The 22950-nt window shown below is 41.3% G+C and overlaps 3 protein-coding genes across 4 annotated transcripts; 2 read left to right on the top strand and 1 right to left on the bottom strand.

Annotated features, from left to right (window-relative positions):
- Nucleotides 1–258: 258 nt before the first annotated feature.
- On the bottom strand, nt 259–3902 carry drc8 (dynein regulatory complex subunit 8; the record flags this gene model as incomplete). Its single annotated transcript, XM_080764696.1, has 7 exons — nt 259–377; nt 732–798; nt 1478–1520; nt 1733–1812; nt 2397–2469; nt 3229–3313; nt 3878–3902. 7 exons carry the CDS (start codon nt 3900–3902, stop codon nt 259–261), a joined length of 492 nt encoding a protein of 163 aa, XP_080620822.1.
- Nucleotides 3903–4206: 304 nt separating this feature from the next.
- Nucleotides 4207–11442, top strand: tafazzin (tafazzin, phospholipid-lysophospholipid transacylase). 2 transcript variants are annotated; one of them, XM_080764906.1, is made up of 11 exons: nt 4207–4234; nt 4887–5032; nt 5947–6075; nt 6253–6298; nt 6448–6533; nt 7315–7395; nt 7500–7547; nt 7696–7758; nt 8571–8623; nt 8988–9065; nt 9188–11442. In XM_080764906.1, the coding sequence occupies exons 2-11, from the start codon at nt 4924–4926 to the stop codon at nt 9287–9289; spliced, it is 795 nt and encodes a 264-aa protein (XP_080621032.1). In that variant the 5' UTR covers nt 4207–4234; nt 4887–4923; the 3' UTR covers nt 9290–11442. The 2 variants fall into 2 exon arrangements, with proteins under 2 accessions (XP_080621032.1, XP_080621033.1); XM_080764907.1 differs by lacking the exons at nt 7500–7547; nt 7696–7758.
- Nucleotides 11443–12475: 1033 nt separating this feature from the next.
- On the top strand, nt 12476–22215 carry atp6ap1a (ATPase H+ transporting accessory protein 1a). The gene is made up of 11 exons (XM_080763815.1): nt 12476–12615; nt 13240–13366; nt 14142–14216; nt 14724–14917; nt 16581–16621; nt 16841–16926; nt 17173–17316; nt 18655–18812; nt 19260–19310; nt 20212–20449; nt 20576–22215. The coding sequence occupies exons 1-11, from the start codon at nt 12491–12493 to the stop codon at nt 20783–20785; spliced, it is 1449 nt and encodes a 482-aa protein (XP_080619941.1). The 5' UTR covers nt 12476–12490; the 3' UTR covers nt 20786–22215.
- The last annotated feature ends 735 nt before the right edge of the window (nt 22216–22950 follow it).

The raw sequence follows: 22950 nt of genomic DNA, 5'->3' as shown, positions 1-22950 counted from the left end.
CATGTCTTCTTCTTGAGAGTAAAACTGAGTCTTGGCCAGGGGGGGGGGACGGGTTCTGTTGTCACCAATTGACATTTACAGTAGATCGGCTCAGTGGACAGAAATCAGTATTAGGAAGGAACATAATCCTAATCCTCAAATGCCGTGTTTCATACGCTTCGTACGCTTAATACAAAATAGTAATACAAATGTACATCATGGCCAGTGGCTGTCACCTGCTGTACTGTACCACAGTGTACACACAAATGGCTATATTATCTATTTATCAAAATCAATGGTCATCATGCTGACAAAATCTTTGTAGTAAACAACATTCTTCTCTGGGTCAACAGCGGCTGACAGCATCTCCTCCAGTTCTTCCTGAGTGAAGGGCTCACCTGGGTGAAGATTAGTGTTTTTTTTATTATTTTTGAGTGGTGCAACCACTCCCTTACGGAGCTATGTATGTGGGTGGGTGGGTGTCTGGGTGGCTGGGTGCAGGGTCTGAGCACAAAAACAGCATGGTTGTTTTTCACCACCTGTGCGCAACCTAACACACACACACAAACACACACGCACGTATTAACTGTGATGATTTCGGGTGTGCCAGTACAGTACAGTACAGTACAGTACAGTACAGTACAGTACAGTACAGTACAGTACAGTACAGTACAGTACAGGGACCGCACATGATAACTCTGTCATTTCTCAAACGTTTCGGACGCGGGGCGGCACGCCGGATCCTTGCTTACCTTCCTGCGTCATGTACTTTGTCAGCTCATCCGGTTGTAAGTGTCCTTTTTTCTGCTGGTCCATAACCTGGGAATATGTCAGCTGTTTTGTTATATGAAGGCAGTTAATTGTGTATAGTATTAAGTATTATATTTTGCTCATAACCTGTTTTTCCCCAGAGCCCCATAGCCAAAAGCTGATAACATCCATTCCGCCAAAAAGAAGGCAACATTACAGTTAACCCAGATTTGGCATAAACAAGGGACTAAATTAATTTCGCTCCTTGTGCCAAAATGTGTAACGCCCTACCAACAGTCATTAAGACCACCCACCCCTTTTCCCCCTTACTGTATATGTTTTTTCCCTTTATACCTCCTTGTATGATTATTTCCTGTTTTTGGCTAAATGTTCTGATGAATTGAAAATGGTGGACCCTATTGTAAACAAGTGTAATGCTTTATGGTGTCAGTTAACAGTTCTTGTATTGAGCTGTGCTTGAAATGTACTGGCGCATGGCTTGTAGGGCCTAAAGTTTAGGCCCTGCAAGCCTTTTGGGCCCTAAACCCTAAAGTCTTTACAGTATATCTAATAGAATAGTCAACATAGCAAAGCCTTTGCCCTCTGAAGTGTATAGTGGAGATCTGCAACTGTATACAGGCCCAGTATAGTGGAGATCTGCAACTGTATACAGGCCCAGTATCAGGTCTGAAGTGTATAGTGGAGATCTGCAACTGTATACAGGCCCAGTATCAGGTCTCACTCTCACCTCAAATGCCTGGAGCAGCAGTTCCTCTGGGATGGGACGGAACCTAACTCACATGAATGTACACACGCACGCACGCACGCACGCACGCACACACACACACACACACACACACACACACACACACACACACACACACACACACACACACACACACACACACACACACACACACACACGTACTGTATCATTGGCCACTGCCACATTATCATAAACAACTTTACATAATCGCTATTAAAGAAAGAGTGTTGTTTATACTTGCGCTCCATCAGCACACCGGTCATGACCGGGACGAATTTCTCAAAGCGAATATATCCTGTAGGCTCCTCCTCCTCCATCTGGTACACACATGGGAATGGGAGCAAAGGATGAGGGATAGTTTTTTTCTCCATGCATTATTCCTAATTGGCGAGAGTTCCTCAAATGTATCTTCTTTAACTCTCTCTCTCTTGACTGTCTATATAATCTTGCATAACATGGCTTCAAAGAATCCCCTGCAGCCACCATGTATCCTAAAAAGAAGTCACAGTGGTTCCCAAACCTTTTTGGCCGTTACCTCCTGACCCCCCCCCCACATGGAAATATAAATTGCATATTGCTATATAGAGACGTATACATTTCCTATTTATCCACATATATGAACCTGAATATGGCATATATATGCAGCATATAGGCTATATTCTGCATATACTTGCCATATATTTGCATAATATTTTAATATATTTACAATCTAACCATTAGCCTTTTCATGTCGCACACCCCCTAGAAGGCGCTCGCGCACCCCAAGGGGTGCACGCATGCACCACAGTTTGGGAACCACTGGTCTACAACATATCTAGATGATTTTCAGATACACAGTACAAGCGGGTTTGAATCTTCAAACCCGGCCGCTTGTTCATTCATTCATTTCACTTGTTCTGACCTCCGCAATTATGTCATGGAGCTCCCCCTCAGTGGGGAAGAGGCCCAGGGAACGGATGATGGTGCCAATCTCCCTAAAACACACACACATTAACATTATACACAGTTTACGCAGTTTGTTGACGGTCCGCAGTCACGTAATTTCAAATATAACATTGACATACTTCTTCGTATAAAATAAACGTCTTCTACATCCTGACAGTTTTCTGAAAAGGCTATGTTTTTATGTCAGTCTTTCTTCGATTTAACAGAAATAGCAGATCTACGAGCTTGTAGATCTGCTATTTTTCAATAACTAAAGCATAACATAATGCTAACACCAAAAGGGGCTAAGTCCCAAAATAGGGGTCAGGTCTGTGGCAGGTATTTCTTTTTTGGCTATTTAACCAGTAAAAAAAACATTGAGACTAGCTGTGTCTCTTTTACATGTGGGAACTGGCAAAGAGGCAGACATAAAATTACACTTCAATACAACATGTCTCACATTACAGAACAGCAAATAAAACATCCATGATACACCGAGCTCAAAGTACAAAGGAGTACAGATAGCCCCTCCAAAGTCATGCCAATAGTTGGCTACTTGTAGCAGCAGGGACGGATTAACCCCCACGAAGGCGCGCAACATTTTCATGTTTTCCCGTGGTTTTATCATCTTTTTAACCTAAATTTAACAAAATTAACAGCCAATGAAGGACCCCAGGAGCCCTTTTCAGGGCGTCAAACCTAGTACCTGCACGGACCAATTTCCCTGAAGGGCCCCTGAGAGCCAAGGGCCCCTGGCCCAATGGCTAATTTGTCCCAGTAATGTAAGATTAAACCTATAATCAACTCACCTGACATCCACTGTTTTGTTTAACTCGTGGTCGAATATTTGAAAAGCGCCATTGATCTTCTTGTAGACTTCAAGGACTACGGCCTCTGATCCCACGCAGAACAAACAGATAAAGGGCAATATGTTAAAGTTGAAAGGCTGTGTGTGGATGGATAGATTAGGGACATCATCACAGTACTGATTTAGCTGGCATGTATGGGTCCTCAAGGGCTTCAGAGACCCTATATGGTCCTCAGAGTTACTAGGGGCTGCCAAATGTTGCCGCTATAAGTGATTTTGTGTGACATTACATATACATTAACATGAATCCAACATATTATTAGCAAAGATAATGTGTAAACAAAAAATATATATGATGATGATAGTACGTGTCAAACAAAACTGTAGTATGAAGCCATCAAACTGCAGCAGCTAAATATGGTGAAATTTGGAAAAAAAAGAAAAGAAAAGAAAAGCTATGTGGCTGAAGAGTGATGATGTTCCAAACGGGGCTGCAGATTATTACGGTATGTTAATAGTTAAGTTTGGAAATATTTCCATGCACGTACGCCACTCATGCAGAGCTTGGAAACATAACATCAAACAAACAAAAATATTCTATACAAACCATAGAGTTATAGACCTATATATTTTATAAATAAGATACAAACCTGCACTTGCCTTGTCTTCCGCCATGCTTTTGTTTATTTGCTGTTGCTTGGAAACGGGTACTTATACTACGACGTGTCACTCACTCTGCTCATTTCCTCTTTACCATGAATTCAATGGTCGTGGAAAAACTATTCATAATTTTCAGTTTATAAAAAGTCTCTTCGCCATCACGTTATTGTGGTGGTTGTGCTGGTTCATAATGGATCTTACTAATAAATGCTATGGTTTTTAAATCAGAGAAATCGACCATTCATAAAACTACCATTCCCACAATTCAATTCAAAACGCAACTCGCAAGCCTTTCTGTTCCGGGGTCGATACGACATGTTGGCTAAGCTATCAGCTGTCAAGAGAAGGTGAGATGGACATGCTTTGACTTTAGACTTATGTAAGATACAAAGATATTGATGCAATGATGATGATCACGTCATTCACGTGTCGACATATTTTGACCAGATTATAATTTACTATATCATTTTGTTAATTTGAGCGGGTTGAAGACAAATTGACCAGTGTTCTAATCTGAGCTATTTCTTTTTTTACAGTATTTGGTTCTGAGCCATGATCAAAACACTACACAATTTATTAACACGTTTATAAAAGCCATCATCTGAGTAAAGTGATCGCAAACTAATTCACAAGAAAATAAATTATGAATTTTATAGGAGATAGCCAAATGAATGAAAGACAGAAATGTTTTTCAACCAAGCATAAATTCTTTGGAGTTTCGCTGTTGCACTAAATGTGTGTGTGTGTGTGTGTGTGTGTGTGTGTGTGTGTGTGTGTGTGCGTGCGTGCGTGCGGTGCGTGCAGTGATTATCACTGAATTCCAGGTTCTACCCCACTTAATCTTGTAAAGTATCACAGTCTGTGTTTTGGGGGTAATTGATAAAACAAACATTTTCCTTATGTAGGCTACCACATGGGTTAGCTATGGATATAACTGCATGTATCTTTCCTCTGTATTTCATAAGTGTGTGACTCTGTGTGTGTGTGTGTGTGTGTCAGGCTGATGTTGTGCATGTAGTACCGTGTAGTTGTTGTGATGCCTCTGGAGGTGAAGTGGCCATTCCCACACTGCCCCCCTTTGGCCTGGAGGCTCACCAGCTCCCTGGTCATGGGCATGGTGGGCTCTTACGCATACTTTTGGACCAGTAAGTTTGATGACATGTTTACATTCGTTGCAGACATTCACACAACTCTCTCGGACACCAATGATGACACACACTGCACAGTAAAATCCAGTCAAATGAATTAATCTCTCTGAGGGCGTACAAATGTACTGTAGACTATTTCTACAAGAAACCGTCCACCCTCTTACTGTGAACTAATCAACTGAGTGCTTGCTTCTTCTATATCTTCAGGCATACAAATGTAGCCTAATGGACCCTTGGTTGCTTTGTATTGTACACTCAGATTTACAAATTATTAAATTCAAACTGAGGGTCTACTCTATTCTGTTACTTTGTAGTTGTAGATATAGTCCCCATATATTGACAGGTTAATTCAATGCTTGATTGTAGCATTTAGGAAGGCCACTCGACAAGCCCTTCCGGGTTTTCCGGGCCTTTCCGGGACACTTTATGTTTTTGATTTAGAAATGTATTTTCCTTTCTATTCATTATGTATTGTCTTTTTCTCACTTCATTTTTCTCTCATCATGTTTTGATGGCGTGCTACGAGCTTGTAGGTCTGATATTTTTGAAAAACCCGTAAAAATGTGGCGCAAATCTTTGAATATATGTTCTTTCAAAGTTAATGTTTTTAACTCGGGTCTAAATGAGATAAACTAAATTAACCCATTCTGTCCATTTTGGTGTTAGCACTATGTTATGCTTTAGCTATTGAAAAATAGCAGATCTACAAGCTCATAGCGCGCCACCGAGTGGCGCGCTACGAGCTTGTAGGTCTGCTATTTTTGAAAAATCGAAGAACAGACTGACATTATTAGAATCTGATCTCAGGTCAGAATGGGTTCATCAGACCAGTGCGTGTCCAGTGGAAACCTCGTATGAATCTGATCTCAGGTCAGAATGGGTTAAGGGTTTTCCCCTCTCTTTCCTTGTAGAGTACATGAACTACCTGACCATTCACAACCACGATGTTCTGTTGGACCTCATTGATCAGCGCCCTGCAGACACACCCCTTATCACACTGTCCAATCACGAGTCCTGCATGGACGATCCGCATATCTGGGGTAAGCACACACACACAAACCAAATCCTCTTTTTTTTGTTTTTATTCAAAAGTATTATTATTATTTTTTTACACCAAATAATAAATGATCAAACACAAGAAAAACATACGAATCTCTCTTTTTCTTTTTTTGTTCTTTTTCTTTGGGTAGTGATATAATCCATTTTCTTTGTGGCAGGAGTCCTAAGGCTCAGACAATTATGGAACTTCCGGAAAATGCGGTGGTGAGCTGGTCATTCATTCATTCATTCATTCATGTTGGTTATCGTTTTTTTTTAATCGTATCGATCTCCTGTAGCTATGATTTACTTCATAAATAATATCTCAGTGCATGGACCATGCGTGATGATCAACCTTCACTGTGATTGGACAGGAGCCCAGCTGCCTCTGACATCTGCTTCACCAACGAGCTCAACTCCCGGTTCTTCAGCCGTGGTAAATGTGTTCCTGTGTGCAGAGGTGAGTGTCTGATTCTTTTTTTTTAAATTCGTTTTTATTTCATTTTCGGATGAAAGGCAGACAGATAGGCATACAAAGAAAATGCACACAAAAACAGAATTCAGATTCTTTGCCAACTGCAATCAGTGGCTTGCCCCCTTGCCTCATTTTTAAAAATCCTACCCCCAAACCCCAGCACCAACCACCGTTGACAAAAACAAAAGAAAAAAAAGGAAGAGAAATTATAGTAATGATAACAATTAAATAAAACATAATCGATCGAACAAATTGTAAATAAATAAAAAGAAGAGTGTCTATTTCTAGCACAAGTTAGTGTGCACGCAGCGGCGATGTGTCTTAGTTTCTGTTCCCCACCATTACTATTCTTCTGAGTTGTGTGGCAATATATTGTGCCAACAACCACTGGACAGGGTGGAAGGTTGTCTCAAGACTTCACCTCCAAAATGTCTCTCTTTGATTGCCAGTGCGAAGACGAAGAAGTATTAGCTATTATACTTTTGGAGTCTGTGAAATAACCAGGGATGGAAGTGTTAATTATGATTATTTGTTATGATTTTTTTTGAGTGGTGCAACCACTCCCCAAGGAACAGCAATGTCCGTGTTCTCACCTATGTGACGTTAACCTACCTATGTGACTATGAGCACCAGTGGCATGACTATGAGTACCAGTAGGGGCGCTGTTGTGCCAAAAAGGGGAGGGGGGAGTTGCACCACTCAGTTCACACGGGTGTGATTTTTTTCTTAGGTTTAGAACATATTTATAATGATGTTGTTTTTCCAGGGGATGGTGTTTACCAGAAAGGCATGGACTTCATTCTGGAGAGGTTAAATAAAGGGGAATGGGTGCATATTTTTCCAGAAGGTATTCATTCTGCCATTGTCTCATTTCTTTGCTTTAATTTGAATTATTTTGATGTCACGGCTGTCATTATAAAAGTAACCTCCACTCTGGCTCTCTCTCAACAGGTAAAGTGAACATGACTTCACCGTACGAGTTCATACGGTTAAAATGGGGTGAGTGATATTCTAATAACGTAGAATGGTACTACTTCTGCTTATTATTATTTGTGTATACTCTTTACCGATAATAACATGCCATAGGGACACCAGGGTTAATGTGGTTAAAATGTTAAAATTGTATAAATGTGTTCCCGTGTTACAGGTGTGGGCCGGCTAATAGCAGAGTGCTCCCTAAACCCCATTATACTGCCCCTCTGGCATGTTGGTGAGTTACTGTACACATCCTGTGATGAACACCTACTGTATTGAAGAATTATTGGACCCCACATGTAATAAATTAATAATAATAATAATAAAACTTTATTTGTATAGCACCTTTCATGACATGAAATGCAGCTCAAAGTGCTTTACAGAAAAATGGAGAATAAAAGAAAAGCAAGGCAACAACATTAAAAAAACAAGCAGTAATGCAATACAGTGAGGACATGAATAACAAAAATAAAAAATAAAAGATCAATTAAAAGCAATGTTGTAGAAGTGGGTCTTGAGCTGAGCTTTAAAAATGTCTACAGAGGCTGCCTGACGAAGGTACAGTTGGAGCTTGTTCCATGCCGTCGGCCCGTAGAAGCAAAAAGCTGCTTCCCCGTATTTTTTAGTTGCCTTTTTTTTTTTTGGCAAAGCGAGCAGGCCAGCAGTGGAAGACCTTAGGGGGGCGGTTTGGGACATATTTAGGCAGGCAGTCATGTAGGTAGGAAGGTGCGAGACTAGATTTACACTAGATTTACACTTTTAATAGTATTGTAAAATGTATTGGGCTGTGAATCCATTATGTTTTCTCTGTATAAAAAGTACATGGTACACATGGTACGCACCAAATTTGATTTGTATAATATAGCACAAAAAAACAGGTACTCACTCACAGTTTATTAAATTTAAAACGTATATAAATACATTTAAAACCAGTTAATGAAAATTACAATAAAAATAATAGTGATAACTGAAAGATATACGTCTCTTATCTGTAATATTGTATGGAGAACTATTGAACCACATACTCGGTTTCATGTGTTGTCTCAGGTATGGGTGATGTACTCCCTAATGTGAAGCCGTACATTCCTCAAACAGGAAAGGTAAGGACACCATTAACCCATTTTTGGCGGGAACCCGGCTTTTGGTGTTATGCTTGGTGTTTAGCTTTGGTGTTTAGCTATTGAAAAATAGCAGATCTACAAGCTCATAGCGCGCCACCGAGTGGCTCGCTACGAGCTTGTAGGTCTGCTTTTTTTTTGAAGAATCGTGAAAAGTGACATGAAAGTGTTTGAGAACGACTGCCATAGAAACATAGCTTTTTCAAGAAAACAGTCAGGATTTAGAAGACATTTGTAAAATCTTTCCCAGGTCAAAATGGGTTAAGCTGAGATTCATTTCACAACTTTTATTTCAGGTCTTGACTGACCCATTGTTTCAAATGACGGTACTTTTTTTTGCTTTCAGAGAATCACAGTGCTGGTGGGGCAACCTTTTAGTGTCAAAGACCTCGTTGAGTCGCTCCGAGCCGAAGACAAGAGCCAGGTGAAAATGCATGGACGAACATGTAAACATGGGGCTGGAAAATGTGTTTCGTGTCGGGGGGGGGGGGAAAAACATGAATTTGCCAAATAATCTTTCCTGCCTTTCGAATGTTTATCCCCCAGATGGAAATGAGAAAGATCTTGACTGATTTTATCCAAGGAGAATTTCGCTGCCTAAAATCCCAGGCAGAGGCACTCCACTCACAGATGGAGATCAAGTCATGAGCACCACCACGTCACATGGACCTACCTCACTCCTCAGGGGATGATCATTTACCCTAACTTCAGGGTAATGGCTGAATCAAGACGGTTTGAACACCACGGATGGACACACGCACGCACGCACACACACACACACACACACACACACACACACACACACACACACACACACACACACAACAATGGACCTGGAATGAGTGGAATGTACCTACAGTGCATTTTAAAAGTATTCAGACCCAGCTGGAAATGGGAAACTGTCGTAAACCAACATGCTACGAAAGCTAAAAATGATGCAGCCTTATTCTAAAATGGTTTACATTTTTCCTCGTCAATGTACACACTACATTTTCCATAATGATAAAAGTGACACGTTTATTAAAAAGAAGACACTGAATCATCACATTGCCATAATAAGCATTCAGACGCTTTACTATGTAATTATTTGAAGAACTTTGACTGCGACTATAACACGACGTGTGTGTGTGTGTGTGTGTGTGTGTGCGCCTCACTGAGAGTCCATTAGGTGTTTTGTATTGGTCAAAACTTAGTCACAGCTATGGGAGCTGCTAAACACGTTGGAATCTAGTGGATGTCAAAGGCTTGCTAACTACTCCATTTTGGAATGCGTCTATGTACACATTGAGTTGAACAAAAATCATGGCTGATTTACAGACACTGTCAAACAATATTAACCTTTGGGGTCTTGGCAAACTGACCAAATCCTTTAGACATTTATTGCATATAAGGCTGCACCCTGCGACATAAAATATGAAAAAGGTGAAGGGGTTTGAATACTTTCTGGATGCAATGTAGTCTCCCGCCCCCCCCCCTCCTCTTTTAGATAACTGGTTCATCTCAGCCATGGTCACCACTCTTAAGCAGACTCAGGAAATGTTGAAGCAATGCCAGGGAATGTTTGAAACGTTTGGTGTAACGTTATATTAAGGTGTGCAGTGTCGTGAAGTGATCAGTATCACAGACGTTTTAGTCCTTAGGAAGCAGTCAAGAGTTTGTTCCTTGTATACCGGAGCTTTCATCACATTTCAATGCAGGAATTTTGTCTTGTCACATTGAATTTATTCTGTTACTTCAATGCACTTTTGATTCATGTTGTGTCCCCTTTACGCAATCGTTCATTTAATTGGCCTGGTATTACTGTACTTTTTTTTAGGAGAGACTGTGTTTGTGCCCTTACGCTGTTTAGATCAGTGGTTCCCAACCTGGGGTCTGGTCTCCATTTTGGAGGGCTTGGAGGTAGTCCTACATAGTAAACATGTTGCATGAAATCATAACTTAACCCCCACATGTAACATCATTGTGGAAGTATAGGGGTAAGTGGTTAAATGAGAAATGCATGCGTGTGCATGAGCGTTGAGGATCTCAGCCTTGTCAGATATAAGGACAATCTTAAGTGGGGAAAAATGGGAACCACTGTCCTGTAGATAATGGTTGATTGTATGAAAGGTCAACGTATGTAACGTTGATTGCAGGGCCATGACTGCTGTTCTATAGTTGTTACCTCTTTGATGTCATGGCTGGCATTAACCCACTTTGACCTGAGATCAGATTCTAAAAATGTCTTGTAAATCCTGACAGTTTTCTGAAAAAGCCATGTTTCTATGTCGGTGAGTTCTTCGATTTTTCAAAAATAGCAGACCTACAAGCTCAAGTGCCGCGCTATGAGCTTGTAGATCTGCTATTTTTCAATAGCTAAAGCATGACATAATGCTAACACCAAAAGGGGTTCCTGCCCACAATGGGTTTTAATGACTTCACTGGTCATAAAATGCAGACCCCATGCATGTAACCATGTGTTCATAACCAGTCTATTCCGTCTTCACAATAACATGTCCTTATCATCTTCAATGTAGGAGCTATTATTTGTAATGTTTGATCATCTTATAATAATAATTCAATAGATAATTCTATGTTAAAACTTGAAATCGATTTTGCCCTTTTCTTTTCCTGTAGGCTCTTTTCCTTATTACATGTAAATAACATATTTACCAATAAAAGCAGCGTTTTAATCAAATGTTAAGGGCCAAAGTAAGACTGAATTATGGTCATTACTAATTTGATACATGTATTGCCTTGCCTTGATGATGATTGCCACACTTTGGTATGCCAATAAAGTGTTTAACTTTTCTAAGTTTAAATGTGTTCAGTTGAGTATTGTTTGGAAAGAAAAGGATGCTTAGAGGACAACTTTATTTATTTTTTCAACCAAGGTTCATGTTTTAGGATGTTATTAGAGAAACTAAAAGGTGAGTTATTTATTTTTCATTTGCTGCTTTCTTTCGTTTTAGGGATTTTGGCTGTTTTTGACAGGGGTCGATTTATTTTTTAATTATTTACTATAGTCCTAATAAACTCCAGGAAATTTCATCTGGCCACAAAAGATCACGAGATCTACTGAATGTGTCAAACTGACATTGAGCCTATAGTGTGGCTTCCCCCCAGTATAGGCTACCTTCATATTCAGTAGATCCTGTGATTTTCTTTTTGTGGCCAGATGTAATTTCCTGGGGTTTATCAGGACTAGTAAATAATAAAAAAATAAATCGCCATAATATTTCGTAAAGAAATATATATATATATATATATATATATATATATATATAGCTCCATGCTCGAATGCCCCCATCCCCTGTCATAAACAGCTAAAATCCCTAAAACGAAAGAAAGCAGCAAATGAAAAAAAAAATAACACTCATCTTTTACTTTTCTCTAATAACATCCTAAAACATGAACCTTGGTTGAAAAAAAACTAAAGTAGGCTATCCCAAGAAAGCCTATGATTACTTTAACTGTGTTCAGTTAATCGAAAAAGCGTCTGTTGGTTTTAGTCTTCTGGTCACCCTGGAGGGAGAAATAATAAAAAAATATCTATATTATATTATAAACGTGAGCTCTTTGGAAGAAATGCCTACAATTAATACTGTGCTACATGTTCTGCCTAGATCCAAACTGCAAAGGATGGAGCTGCACGTACATTACACAAACACTGATGACCTATTGAATTCAGTGACCCCAGAGGTCGTCGTTATTTCACCGACCGAGTGATCTACACCAATGTCGCATAAATGGGCAGGTCACTGGTTTCGGTGAAACTGGGAGAAGCGTTTCTCTGAAGAAGATGCTGCAGCTCACGTGATCTCACTTGTCGACGACGTCACACCTGTCAGAGAAGTCCCTATCTCGAAGATGGCGACCGCAAAGATGCGAGCGTTTAACAGCATCGCGGTGTCGTTTGCCGTATTATTTCTCGAAATAACAACAATAGGGAAATGCGACGAACAGGTGCCACTGATATTGTGGACGAGCGAGGGGTGAGGAATCGTGTTTTTTCCTCTTTGTGTTCGTTTAATGGTCGCATCCTAGAGCTGACATTGGGATCAGTATTCATTGTTGCTAGCTACTGTACTGTGGCTAATGTTACTCCCTCGTTAGCTTAACGCTACTATATTTGTGTTTATTTTGTTCGTGAGCATTTGCAGGGGCAGATGATCTGACTCTGAGCCCTTTATAAAAAGATTCTATGAAGGTTTTCCAAATGTATGATCCCGTCCACGAGACGCTATGCCCCTGTAAATAAATATAATAGCAAATTGTCATGAATTCAGACCCGGGGTAGTCAATCATTACTAAAATTGGATGCTGCTGCACAATCTGGGAACCCAACCCATCAACCAAATAAAATCCCTTTGAATTTGATAGCTTGAGTTGAGAGATTCGATTTGATGCTGCAATAATATGACTGAAATGCATGTTTTTCTATTGCTCCCTGCCTCCCCTCTGTCTTCATGTATGTCCTAGCCCCTTGTAGGGCTATGTATGTCCTTACCTTATAGCTAAAATGGAATACTATTAAGGGTAATGTGAATGTGATGCATGATGATGGCCAGCTGCACTGCTGCTGTTGATAACCTTTTTGAAAATGCGTTATCCACCAGGTTCTCCCTGCCATCCCAGTCACCACCCACAGCGGGTCACATCGTGGGCCGAGAGCAACTGAGCTCTTACCTGGGGAAAGCTCTTAGCGTTGGCCCACGGAATGTGCTGCTCTTCCTCCAGGACAAGGTATGAAGGCACATAGTTCTATTCTTGCAGACCCCCCCCCCAATAACTCATTTGTATACTCAGAGTAACAAACCTACAGTATAAGGGTCCATTTGGAACCCTGAAGGTCCCTGAAACACACTTTGAGAACCACTGATGTGATATAGACACTCCATTCACACATGCGTTCCTATAAGCCATATTTAGTCTGTCTGGCCAAGTGGTCAGACTTGAACAGAGGGGGAGCAGTCCGGGGTTAATTGTCTTGCTCAGGGACACCTTGTGCTGTATTGTATTTGTATTTTTGTATTTATTTATTCGGCACAGTATAAAAACAACACAGGGAACATATAAATATAAGAAGGGTAAAGTGCTAGGCTGAGGCAAAAAACCCAAGGGGCTTATACGAGGCCTCTACCTATATAAATTATAATGAAACATTGTACATATATAGCTATAGAATATCCAGAAAACATGATTGCAGTATATAAAACATGATCAAAACAACAAAACAAAAACAATGATGAAGAACATGATTAGAATGTTTGGTTATCTACATGATTAGAGAAAAGAATAGATGATACAAAGAAATAATAATTAAGTGATCTGGTCAATTAAGTGGGTCCTAAACTTATGTTTGAAATTTTAGAAGAATTTGATGAGATTGCTGTATAGGTGTTCCATAGCTGGGCCCCCCTGTATCTGATGGAGAAGTGACACAGACTTGACTTGACACTTGACACTGTGACTTTGTCAGCTCTGTTTATTTGATTCCATCTCCTGGTCTCCATAACAGATGAGCATAGAGGACTTCACCATGTACGGAGGGGCCTTTGGGAACAAGCAGGACAGTGTCTTCCCCAACCTTGAGGTGAGACGATAATTATTCACAATATTATCGAGACACCCGTCTCGGAAATCGGTTGCTAGCCTCGCGTAGCGACACTAATATCACTGCGTGAATATTAGTCTCATCCTTCTCGGTGTTAGATATTTTTCCCCGCAATATTCCGCCTTATATTTGCAGACGGTTCCAGACGAATCTGGTTGGCTTGTCGTCACCACTTCGGGCCACAATTGAGAGGGGCCATGAAGGCTGGCTACGCGAGGCTAATCAGATACTGTAGATGTGTCAGACCGATTGCTTCCCGGAAGATTTCCTTGTGATGGATTTTAATTAGCAACTTTGAAAGTGATCATCCAAACAATATCGTTCAACACTATTGTTGCTGTAGTTTGGACAATGCCATCCACTTCGATTAGAACGACATTTTTAGTTATCGTGCTTGGTGTGCGCCCATTTACTTGGGAAAGTTGGGAATGTATAATGACTTAAATCTAAAGCATGGTGTTTTATGTTGTGTCTCATGTGCTGTAGGGGGCGCTGAGGTCCTCTCCCTCTCCCCTGGTGCTTCCCGCTGTGTCCTGGCCAGCCTCTAATGCAGTCATTGGTCAGATCCAGGACCAATTAGAAACCTCCCCTCTCTACATGGACCCCGAAACGCTCAGTCAGCTGAGACTCAACGCCTCTTCACCTGCTCTGTTGGTGTTCAGGCTGCCCTATGGCACTGGGTGTGTACACACACACACACACACACACACACACACACACACACACACAACGCCTCTTCACCTGCTCTGTTGGTGTTCAGGCTGCCCTATGGCACTGGGTGTGTACACACACACACACACACACACACACACACACTCGCTGCTGGGTTAGTGCATGGATTTTTGAATGCCAGAAATAATGATTATGACAGTATGGAGAGAAGTATAGTAAATACCTTTTGTAGTAGTAAAATAAGAAACTTACTTTTAATATTCTATATTGACATGCTTTTAACACAGTTGAGACAGAAATAGGGCGTTCTCTTCTAAAGCTTGCTTCCCTTTCTTTACTAGGAAAATAATTGCCGTTTTCCTCTCTGTGATTGATTAAGATTTACGGCCATGTCAATCTTTAAACCTTTGGATGCAGTATATTGGTTTATGATTCATCAATGGCGACATTTACAGTGCACACCAGTGCCTATTGTACCAACACATTAGCCTGCCTGGTCTAGTATTAAGGAGGCATTTGTTTTTATGTATTTACAAAGATATTTTAGAAAAAGCTCCCCTCCTATTCTCTTTCAGCCATGCTTCACTGGAATGTTGGTCACCAATTAAATTGACCAACTTTCCTTATTTCTTAGGGCTGTCAACTGAGCTCAGAAATTACATTAGAATTTCGGTCTTAAAAATGGGACACCTTATAAAAAAATGTTATAATGCACATTATGCAAACTGTTCAATATATCCACAAGAGGGCGATCACAGCTAATTGTCAGGAACAATTTCATGTCTGACAATATTCAAGTAGAACTAAAATAATGGGTCACTTTGCAATAGTTTGTACTAGTTGCCCACCTGTCCTTAATCAGTGAAACTTTGCAGTAGTTTGTACTAGTTGCCCACCTGTCCTTAATCAGTGAAACTTTGCAGTAGTTTGTACTAGTTGCCCACCTGTCCTTAATCAGTGAAACTTTGCAGTAGTTTGTACTAGTTGCCCACCTGTCCTTAATCAGTGAAACTTTGCAGTAGTTTGTACTAGTTGCCCACCTGTCCTTAATCAGTGAAACTTTGCAGTAGTTTGTACTAGTTGCCCACCTGTCCTTAATCAGTGAAACTTTGCAGTAGTTTAGTTGTCCCCCTAAATCTCTCAGGCTTTGTCAGAGTCTTTTTCTTGAGGTGTGTTCACACCAGATGGAAGATCTCACTTGAATTATGGAGAACACGTAGAATGATGATTATTTGTTAATGGTAAATGGTGCATTTATATAGCGCCTTTATCCAAGGTGCTTTACATAGATTGTGCATTACATTCACCCATTCCCACGCACCAATGGCGGCGGAAACCATGCAAGGCATCAACCAGCACATCAGGAGCAATTTGGGGTTCAGAATCTTGCTCAAGGACACTTCGACACTAACTCTGGGGGAGCCCACAGGGTTTCGAACTGGCAACCTTGCGGTTACCATCCGGCCACTCAACCCCTGAGCCACCGGTCATTGGTCATGCTATGAACGTGTTTGGGCTTGTTGGATGAACGAGAGTCTGACATTTTCTGATCATGATCCACTCCCTCACATTCCTATCTTCATTCTCACTTTCTCATTATCTCCGTTTATAAAAATGTATCTCCTCCCTGTCCTTTTTGTTTTGGTCTCTGCGGCATCTGGTGTCTTGCAGCGCTGATCTGATGTCTGCTAGGGAGATTCTCAGTGGGAATGGTGAGTCTGGGACTTGTTCCGCTACTCTGCCTAAATATACAGCAGGGAATATGTTGTTGTTTAAATTGGAAATTACTTTTAGAAGCAGGGATATTCAGACACTAGCTGATCTCTTAATTAGGTTTCCTCATTAAATGTGAGTTGATGAAGACGGTGTGTTTGATAACTCATGATGGCTGTGCAACTGTTCCATGATATTAAATGCAAATATTCTTTTAGATGAGGTCATTGGGCAGGTGTTGAGCATCATGAAGACCCAGTCTGTTCCATACACCTCCATCTACACAGCCCTGCGGCCCTCACGGGTGAGACTGTGTGTGCGTGTGCGTGTGTGTGTGTGTGTGCATTTGCTCCATTATGAAGAGTCCAGTGATAACGGCATTTTCTGCTTGTGTACCTCAGTTTTGTGTTGCTGTATCAGTCATGATATAACATTTTATTCATTCATATTTTCCATAAGTCCATAACGTTTTCTAACTATCAATGAACCATTTCTCTCCCTTTTGTCTCCATTTCTACATCTTTCTCTCCCTCTCCGGTCTCCTCTGTAGGAGCCAGCGTCTCTGTCCCTGGAGGCAGGTGTGGGTGGAGGGCGCTCTCTCCTGCAGTACAGAGGTGGTGGACAGAGAGACAGAGAGAGAGAGCGCATGCTGAAGGAGAAAGCTGGGTCCACCTATGGCCCAGTAGAGTTTAAGGTTAGTTCAATAATATATCAGATCATAAATTGTGCATTTATATAGTGCTTTTTATCCAAAGCTTTACATACTGTAGATTGCACATTACATTCACCCATTCACACACGCCGATGGTGGAGGAAACCATGCAAGGCACCCACCTGCACATCAGGAGCAAATTGGCGTTCAGCGTCTTGCTCAAGGACACTTCGACACTAACGTTTGGGGGAGCCGGGGATCGAACTGGGAACCTCACGGTTGCCATCCGGCTAGTGCGGCTACTCTACTGGCCACTCTACCCCTGAACCACTGCAGCCCAATGATTCATGATGCGTCTCCCTGGCTTAAGTATCGAGCCCTAAACCTAATTGAAATAAGGGGATTCATAAAAAATATATATTGTTTTATTTATATTATAATAATTATAGAATTCTCTAAATGCAACAGGATTATACCACATGGCAATAACTGCAATGTATTGATCCATTTATCACCATAGTTGTCCAACTGAAATTCTGTCTCCAAGAACTGAAAAGTAGAACATTGAATTGATTGCATTTAACCCATTCTAACTAATTCAGAGGTATTGAGCTAGGGAGCAGTTTGGGGTTCATTGCCTTGCTCAAGGAGTCAGGACACCTTAACACAATGCTGGAATCAAACGGGAAATCTCTCTAATTCCCAGGGCCCAAGACTTGGATTGTGGTTGTGAAAGATATTGTTTGATAAATTAAAATGTGATCCCCAAATCCCAATGTTGTTTTTTGTTTTGTTTTTGAACTGCTCCAAATCTAAATCTCGGTTAAAAGTTTTGAAATCCTCGGGCCTTCGGCCCAGGTGGAACGCTTTACCTCCTGAGCCACTTCTGAGGCAAAATGTGGTACACTGAAAGAGAACTATTTGTTCTCTATCAAGTTGATTCATCTCCAGATCCAACCATGCTTTCGTTCTACTCTCTGTGGTTCTTTACAGTGTTTCTATTCTTCATTTGTGACCAAATTTGACTGGATTTTATTTTTAATTTGTTTCATGTCATGTGAAAGCAGGGAGCCAATTGACATATTGGTTGTTCAGTTTGACCCACCAGTTTTGGAGATAATGGCTTATAGAGTAATGTCTTGCAGAAAACAGCGAGTTGAGAAAACAGGCTTGAAAGGTTCACTTCTGTGATCTCTAACATTACACCTAGCTACATGTTTAAGCATTTATTTCATATGTACATACGATTTCAGCTCTGACACTTATTTCAGACATGCTCTAGTATGTTAAGAGTCTGCCTGTACTATTAACTCATTTTCTGGGGGGGGGGAAAGGCAGGCTCTCAGTCAAATCACATTTATTGTGTCTCTCTCTTTCCAGGAGGGGGATAACACCTGCATCCTCATGTGGGCACGGAACCTCTCAGTGAGCATCCTGCGAGGGGGCCGTTGGGAGGGCTATGACCTCAGTCCGTCCACCTTCGGGGAGGGCGTGAGCCCCAAGCTCCATGGCTCTATCTGTGACCAAACCAAATCAAGGTGAATGACTGACCGCGTGGGAGTGGGTTAGCTTTGTAGGGATTTATTCTCATTGATTATATTTACAACACCTAAAGACCACTGAAGGAGTGCTCTGCTCAGTCCTTGGAATCACAGTGAACTACATAAAGGTGTATAAACCTGTATATTAACCTGTATAAAGATTTTTTTGTCTAAGGACCCTCAGGGATTTTTCATATATTAAAAGCTACAGTCTTCGGTGATGTGAAATTGTGTTCATGTCTGTCTCAAACTCCACTTATTTTTGAGGGGCGCTAGCCCCTCCTATGTCCAGCTTTGAGAGTCTTGTGTAAACACAAACATTGGAGACAAAAGTGAGGATGCAAATTGTGATTGACCAGAATGAGATGATGTATGATGATAAGAGCGCCCCTCACTTCACACATTTCTTTTTTCTTTCCCCTAATCGTTTTCTCGTCATGCCAGGCTGGTCCTGAACTATGAGGGTGTCCTTGGCCATCGCGACTTCAAACTTATGTAAGTGTGCACAGCAGACATGCGACGCTCTATAGGGATTCCAGGTTGAAAGTGGTTAAAAGAATTTGTTGAAAAGCTTACACTACGTAAATAAGAAAAAAGAGCATCAACAATGGGTTTCTCAGTGGAGTGCTAAACCTAAAACCCAGTAGGCCTATACATAAATACTTGAATTGAAAAACTCCCAAAATGGCTGAACAGCCGACATTCTAAATCAATGGAGGACAAAGTACTCAAATGTCCACTTGGCACACACCAATAAACGAACGCTTACGCGTTTTGGCCAGGGGGGCAGTCAGACAGATATTTTGTGAAGCCACTGAGGAAATCGGGATTTCCTGAAAGTTCATATAATGGCCTGTTGTGGCGCTGTCATTGGACCCAGAAAAACCCATAGCCCCATAGAAGTCCATGTATTTGGGCCCAACTTCACCTAGACTGTATTACCTTAATAAACATGGTCATGAATACTTTCTGCTTCCAGTCACTAGTTTAAAGTCTCATTTCTAATGTCATAATATTCTTTTTGGAAAATGATGGTCCCATTTATTAAAAAGATTACCATAAAGTCACGTATGTTCTGAAGGGCGTGGCTACTGTTACAGTCTATGATCGGGATTCCCCTCCCACTCGAGTCAAAATAAAAACCAACGGAGAAGAAGGGGGGGGGAAGTCCCGCCTCGTTGTCTGGGCCAGCCAATGGCTCAGCTGGGCCCAAACGGATCTAGAAAGATGGCGACTTACAATACAAGGACAGACAGGCTTCATTTTACGTTCATGTTAGACCCGGAGAACGCCTTGTCCATATTTTTTACAGTCTATGGTTTTGGCCCACGAGCATTCACCAGAGCATTCACATGGAACGATGCTAAGTACCGTGTACGTTTGTGCTAATCTGTAGCTTTGCGATGAGCCAGAGAAACTACAAGGTGTCCGCGCGCCGCTGGTTCACACTGGACGCCCTGGAGCTGGAGTACGACGGGACCAAAGCCATGTTCAACGGCAGCCGGAGCATCTACGCCCCGGCCGAGTACTCCTACCGCTGTGAGTCCGTCAGCAGCTTCCGCTGGCCTGCCCTGGTCCCACGCTCATCCAAAGACCCGGCCAATCAGTGGCGAGTCTCCTTTGAGGACTTCCAGGTGAGCTGAGTAGTACATTTTGGACATTTTGCTAACCCATTTTGACCTGAGATCAGATTCTAAAAAGGTCTTCTACAACCCTTCACATTCATCTCTCTCTCTCTCCCCCCACCCATCCATCCACAGATCCAGGGCTTCAACGTCACAGGGAGTGACTTCTCCTATGCCAGCGACTGTGCCAGCTTTTTCACCCCGGGCATCTGGATGGGACTGATGACCAGTTTCCTGATGGTGCTGGTGCTCACGTACGGCCTGCATATGATCATGCAGCTCCGCACGATGGACCGCTTCGACGACCCCAAGGGCCCGGCCATCTCCGTGCCCCAGACGGATTAAGGGCCCCTAAGGGCCCGGCCATCTCCGTGCCCCAGACGGATTAAGGGCCCGGCCATCTCCGTGCCCCAGACAGATTAAGGTTATGTATTTATATGATCTACAAGCTCTCACAACGCGTCATCATTTCGGCCCGCAATCGAGTATAAATACCGGTAAAGGTGCTATCACCTGTCATTAGGCATGTAACGATATATCGTATATCGCGATATATCGATATTATATCCCGACGATATGTATCGATTTATTAAAAAAAGAAAATCGATAAAAAAATAAAAAAATAAATAGTGTGTGATAAGAAATGTCAGCTGTAATCCTATTCCATCATATTCACATGAATTTGGAGAGAAATGAGACAGTAGAGGCCTGGAGAGGGCTTGTCTAGAAAATCAGTGTGTTGAAAATATCGTGAAAAATCGTATCGTGAACCTCATATCGTGATACGTATCGTATCGTGAGTTGAGCGTATCGTTACATGCCTGTACCTGTCATTGTTTACGGTCGGTCTCCCTCCTCTCTGTCTCTGTGTCCTCTGCTACTGCATTCCTGCACTTTCACACTTCCCTTTCCTCTCTTCCATACATTCCACCCTTCCATCCATCTGTAGGTAGATACACTAATCACATGCTGGCATTGACCATATTCACACAGACATTTAGCTCTTATGTCACAGTTAAGGGAGTGGGAAGTGTGTGTGGCGGAACAGCAGAAGGGCCACAAATTAAATAATTGACTACTGTCAATTGTCAAAGGAGTTCATTCAGATTTAGAAAGGGGGGGCGTCTTGCGATGCAACAACATTGCTATCCTGTTACAATTACATATAACTCTGAAAGTAATGTGAAGATTATAAAATGTTCAATCGGTCAGGATGAATATTTATGACCCAAAGGGATATCATTTGTACATAGAGGGAACAAAATATATGACTTGACGTGTGTCATGTTGAAGAAAAAGCTATTTATTTGTGTTTCTTGACCCGTGCTTCATAGTGTTTGTGTTTACAGTAGTCTCCGTGTGAAGATATGTGGAAAATGCAAATTAAAGATCTTTTAAGAAAGCTGAGCTCACACACTCACAGTTTTTAAATCCCAACCGATTTCACGTTACATCACATCCTACATCATATACGATGATTTTTTGGATATATTCGATTTGGATGAACAAACCGATGTGAGCCAACCTGGACAGATGATCCTATATGGGAATATAATATAATATCAGCTCAGCAATGTGTTGTTGGATTTGCTTTGGATTTGTGCAAGCACTGGACTATGTTTAATGTGGAGAAAAGAAGATTGTTTTGTCTGTTAATTTATTTGGTTTTATATTGTTTGAGTTGTAGTGAATGTTCTTGATGAGAGGTCTTGATTGTGTTTCTGTGTTGTATACTGCTGCTGTGAACCCAGTAAAAGGTGGAGATTTCACATGTCTCTCAAGCAACTTGTGTCTCTTGTATTTTCAGGTATTACAAATGAATTGAAAATAACTTCCTTTTGAAAGTAGTAGTTTGCAACACAAGTAGGGCGGTGATATCAGTTAAAACGAAGCTGTACATTTATTTACTTATTATTGTTTAATAATTATTGTCGGTGTACAGTACACAAAATGTCACTTTAATGGGCTACTTAAGTAACCCTACAATAATTACTTCTTTACTGTCACATCCACATGGGTGAAATTCATGTTTGTGCAGGCTCTCAACAAAATAATAATAAACTAATTAAAGTCACATTGTGTATTGTGCTTCTAGTTACAGTAGACCAATGTAGGTATGTTTCTGTTTGGCAGTATACTGACTGTATAGTCCTAACGGGACCTGTCCTTTGTATCACAGGAAAGAAACTCCATGTCTAGTTTGTAGGTATTCCAACTGCCTGCTGTGTTGTCCTAGTCACCCATCAACATTTATAAGGAACTGGTCGCACTCGGAAAAAGTCAATTTGCTTAGTTTAATAGCTTATGTGCCATAACGCAACCGTTTCAGCCGTCCGGCCTTCATCAGTGTGTACATTTACATTTACTAATCACTGATGTCTACCATGACAAAAGGGCAATTTTTCTTTCTTTATGTCACTTTTCCTTACAAGATGCTCTGGTAAGTTCCAGTTGTCTCATCACCCACATGTGTAGGTCAGCTCCAGGTACTTGTAAGTGTCACCACAGGG

This window comes from Protomyctophum bolini (assembly GCF_963924005.1).
Source record: "Protomyctophum bolini genome assembly, chromosome: 5".
NCBI lineage: Eukaryota > Metazoa > Chordata > Actinopteri > Myctophiformes > Myctophidae > Protomyctophum > Protomyctophum bolini.
Note: the sequence above shows the minus strand (reverse complement) of the source record. Positions and strands in the feature narration are given on the sequence as shown.

What these genes read in the sequence shown, in the direction of transcription:
- tafazzin (XM_080764906.1), top strand. Translation starts at nt 4,924, where the DNA reads ATGCCTCTGGAGGTGAAGTGGCCATTCCCACACTGCCCCCCTTTGGCC. An exon ending in GTTCATACGGTTAAAATGGG is followed by an intron (nt 7,548 to 7,695) that starts GTGAGTGATATT and finishes CCCGTGTTACAG; the next exon opens with GTGTGGGCCGGCTAATAGCA. An exon ending in ACTGCCCCTCTGGCATGTTG is followed by an intron (nt 7,759 to 8,570) that starts GTGAGTTACTGT and finishes GTGTTGTCTCAG; the next exon opens with GTATGGGTGATGTACTCCCT.
- atp6ap1a (XM_080763815.1), top strand. Translation starts at nt 12,491, where the DNA reads ATGGCGACCGCAAAGATGCGAGCGTTTAACAGCATCGCGGTGTCGTTT. An exon ending in AGGCTGCCCTATGGCACTGG is followed by an intron (nt 14,918 to 16,580) that starts GTGTGTACACAC and finishes GGTGTCTTGCAG; the next exon opens with CGCTGATCTGATGTCTGCTA. An exon ending in TCTCCTTTGAGGACTTCCAG is followed by an intron (nt 20,450 to 20,575) that starts GTGAGCTGAGTA and finishes ATCCATCCACAG; the next exon opens with ATCCAGGGCTTCAACGTCAC.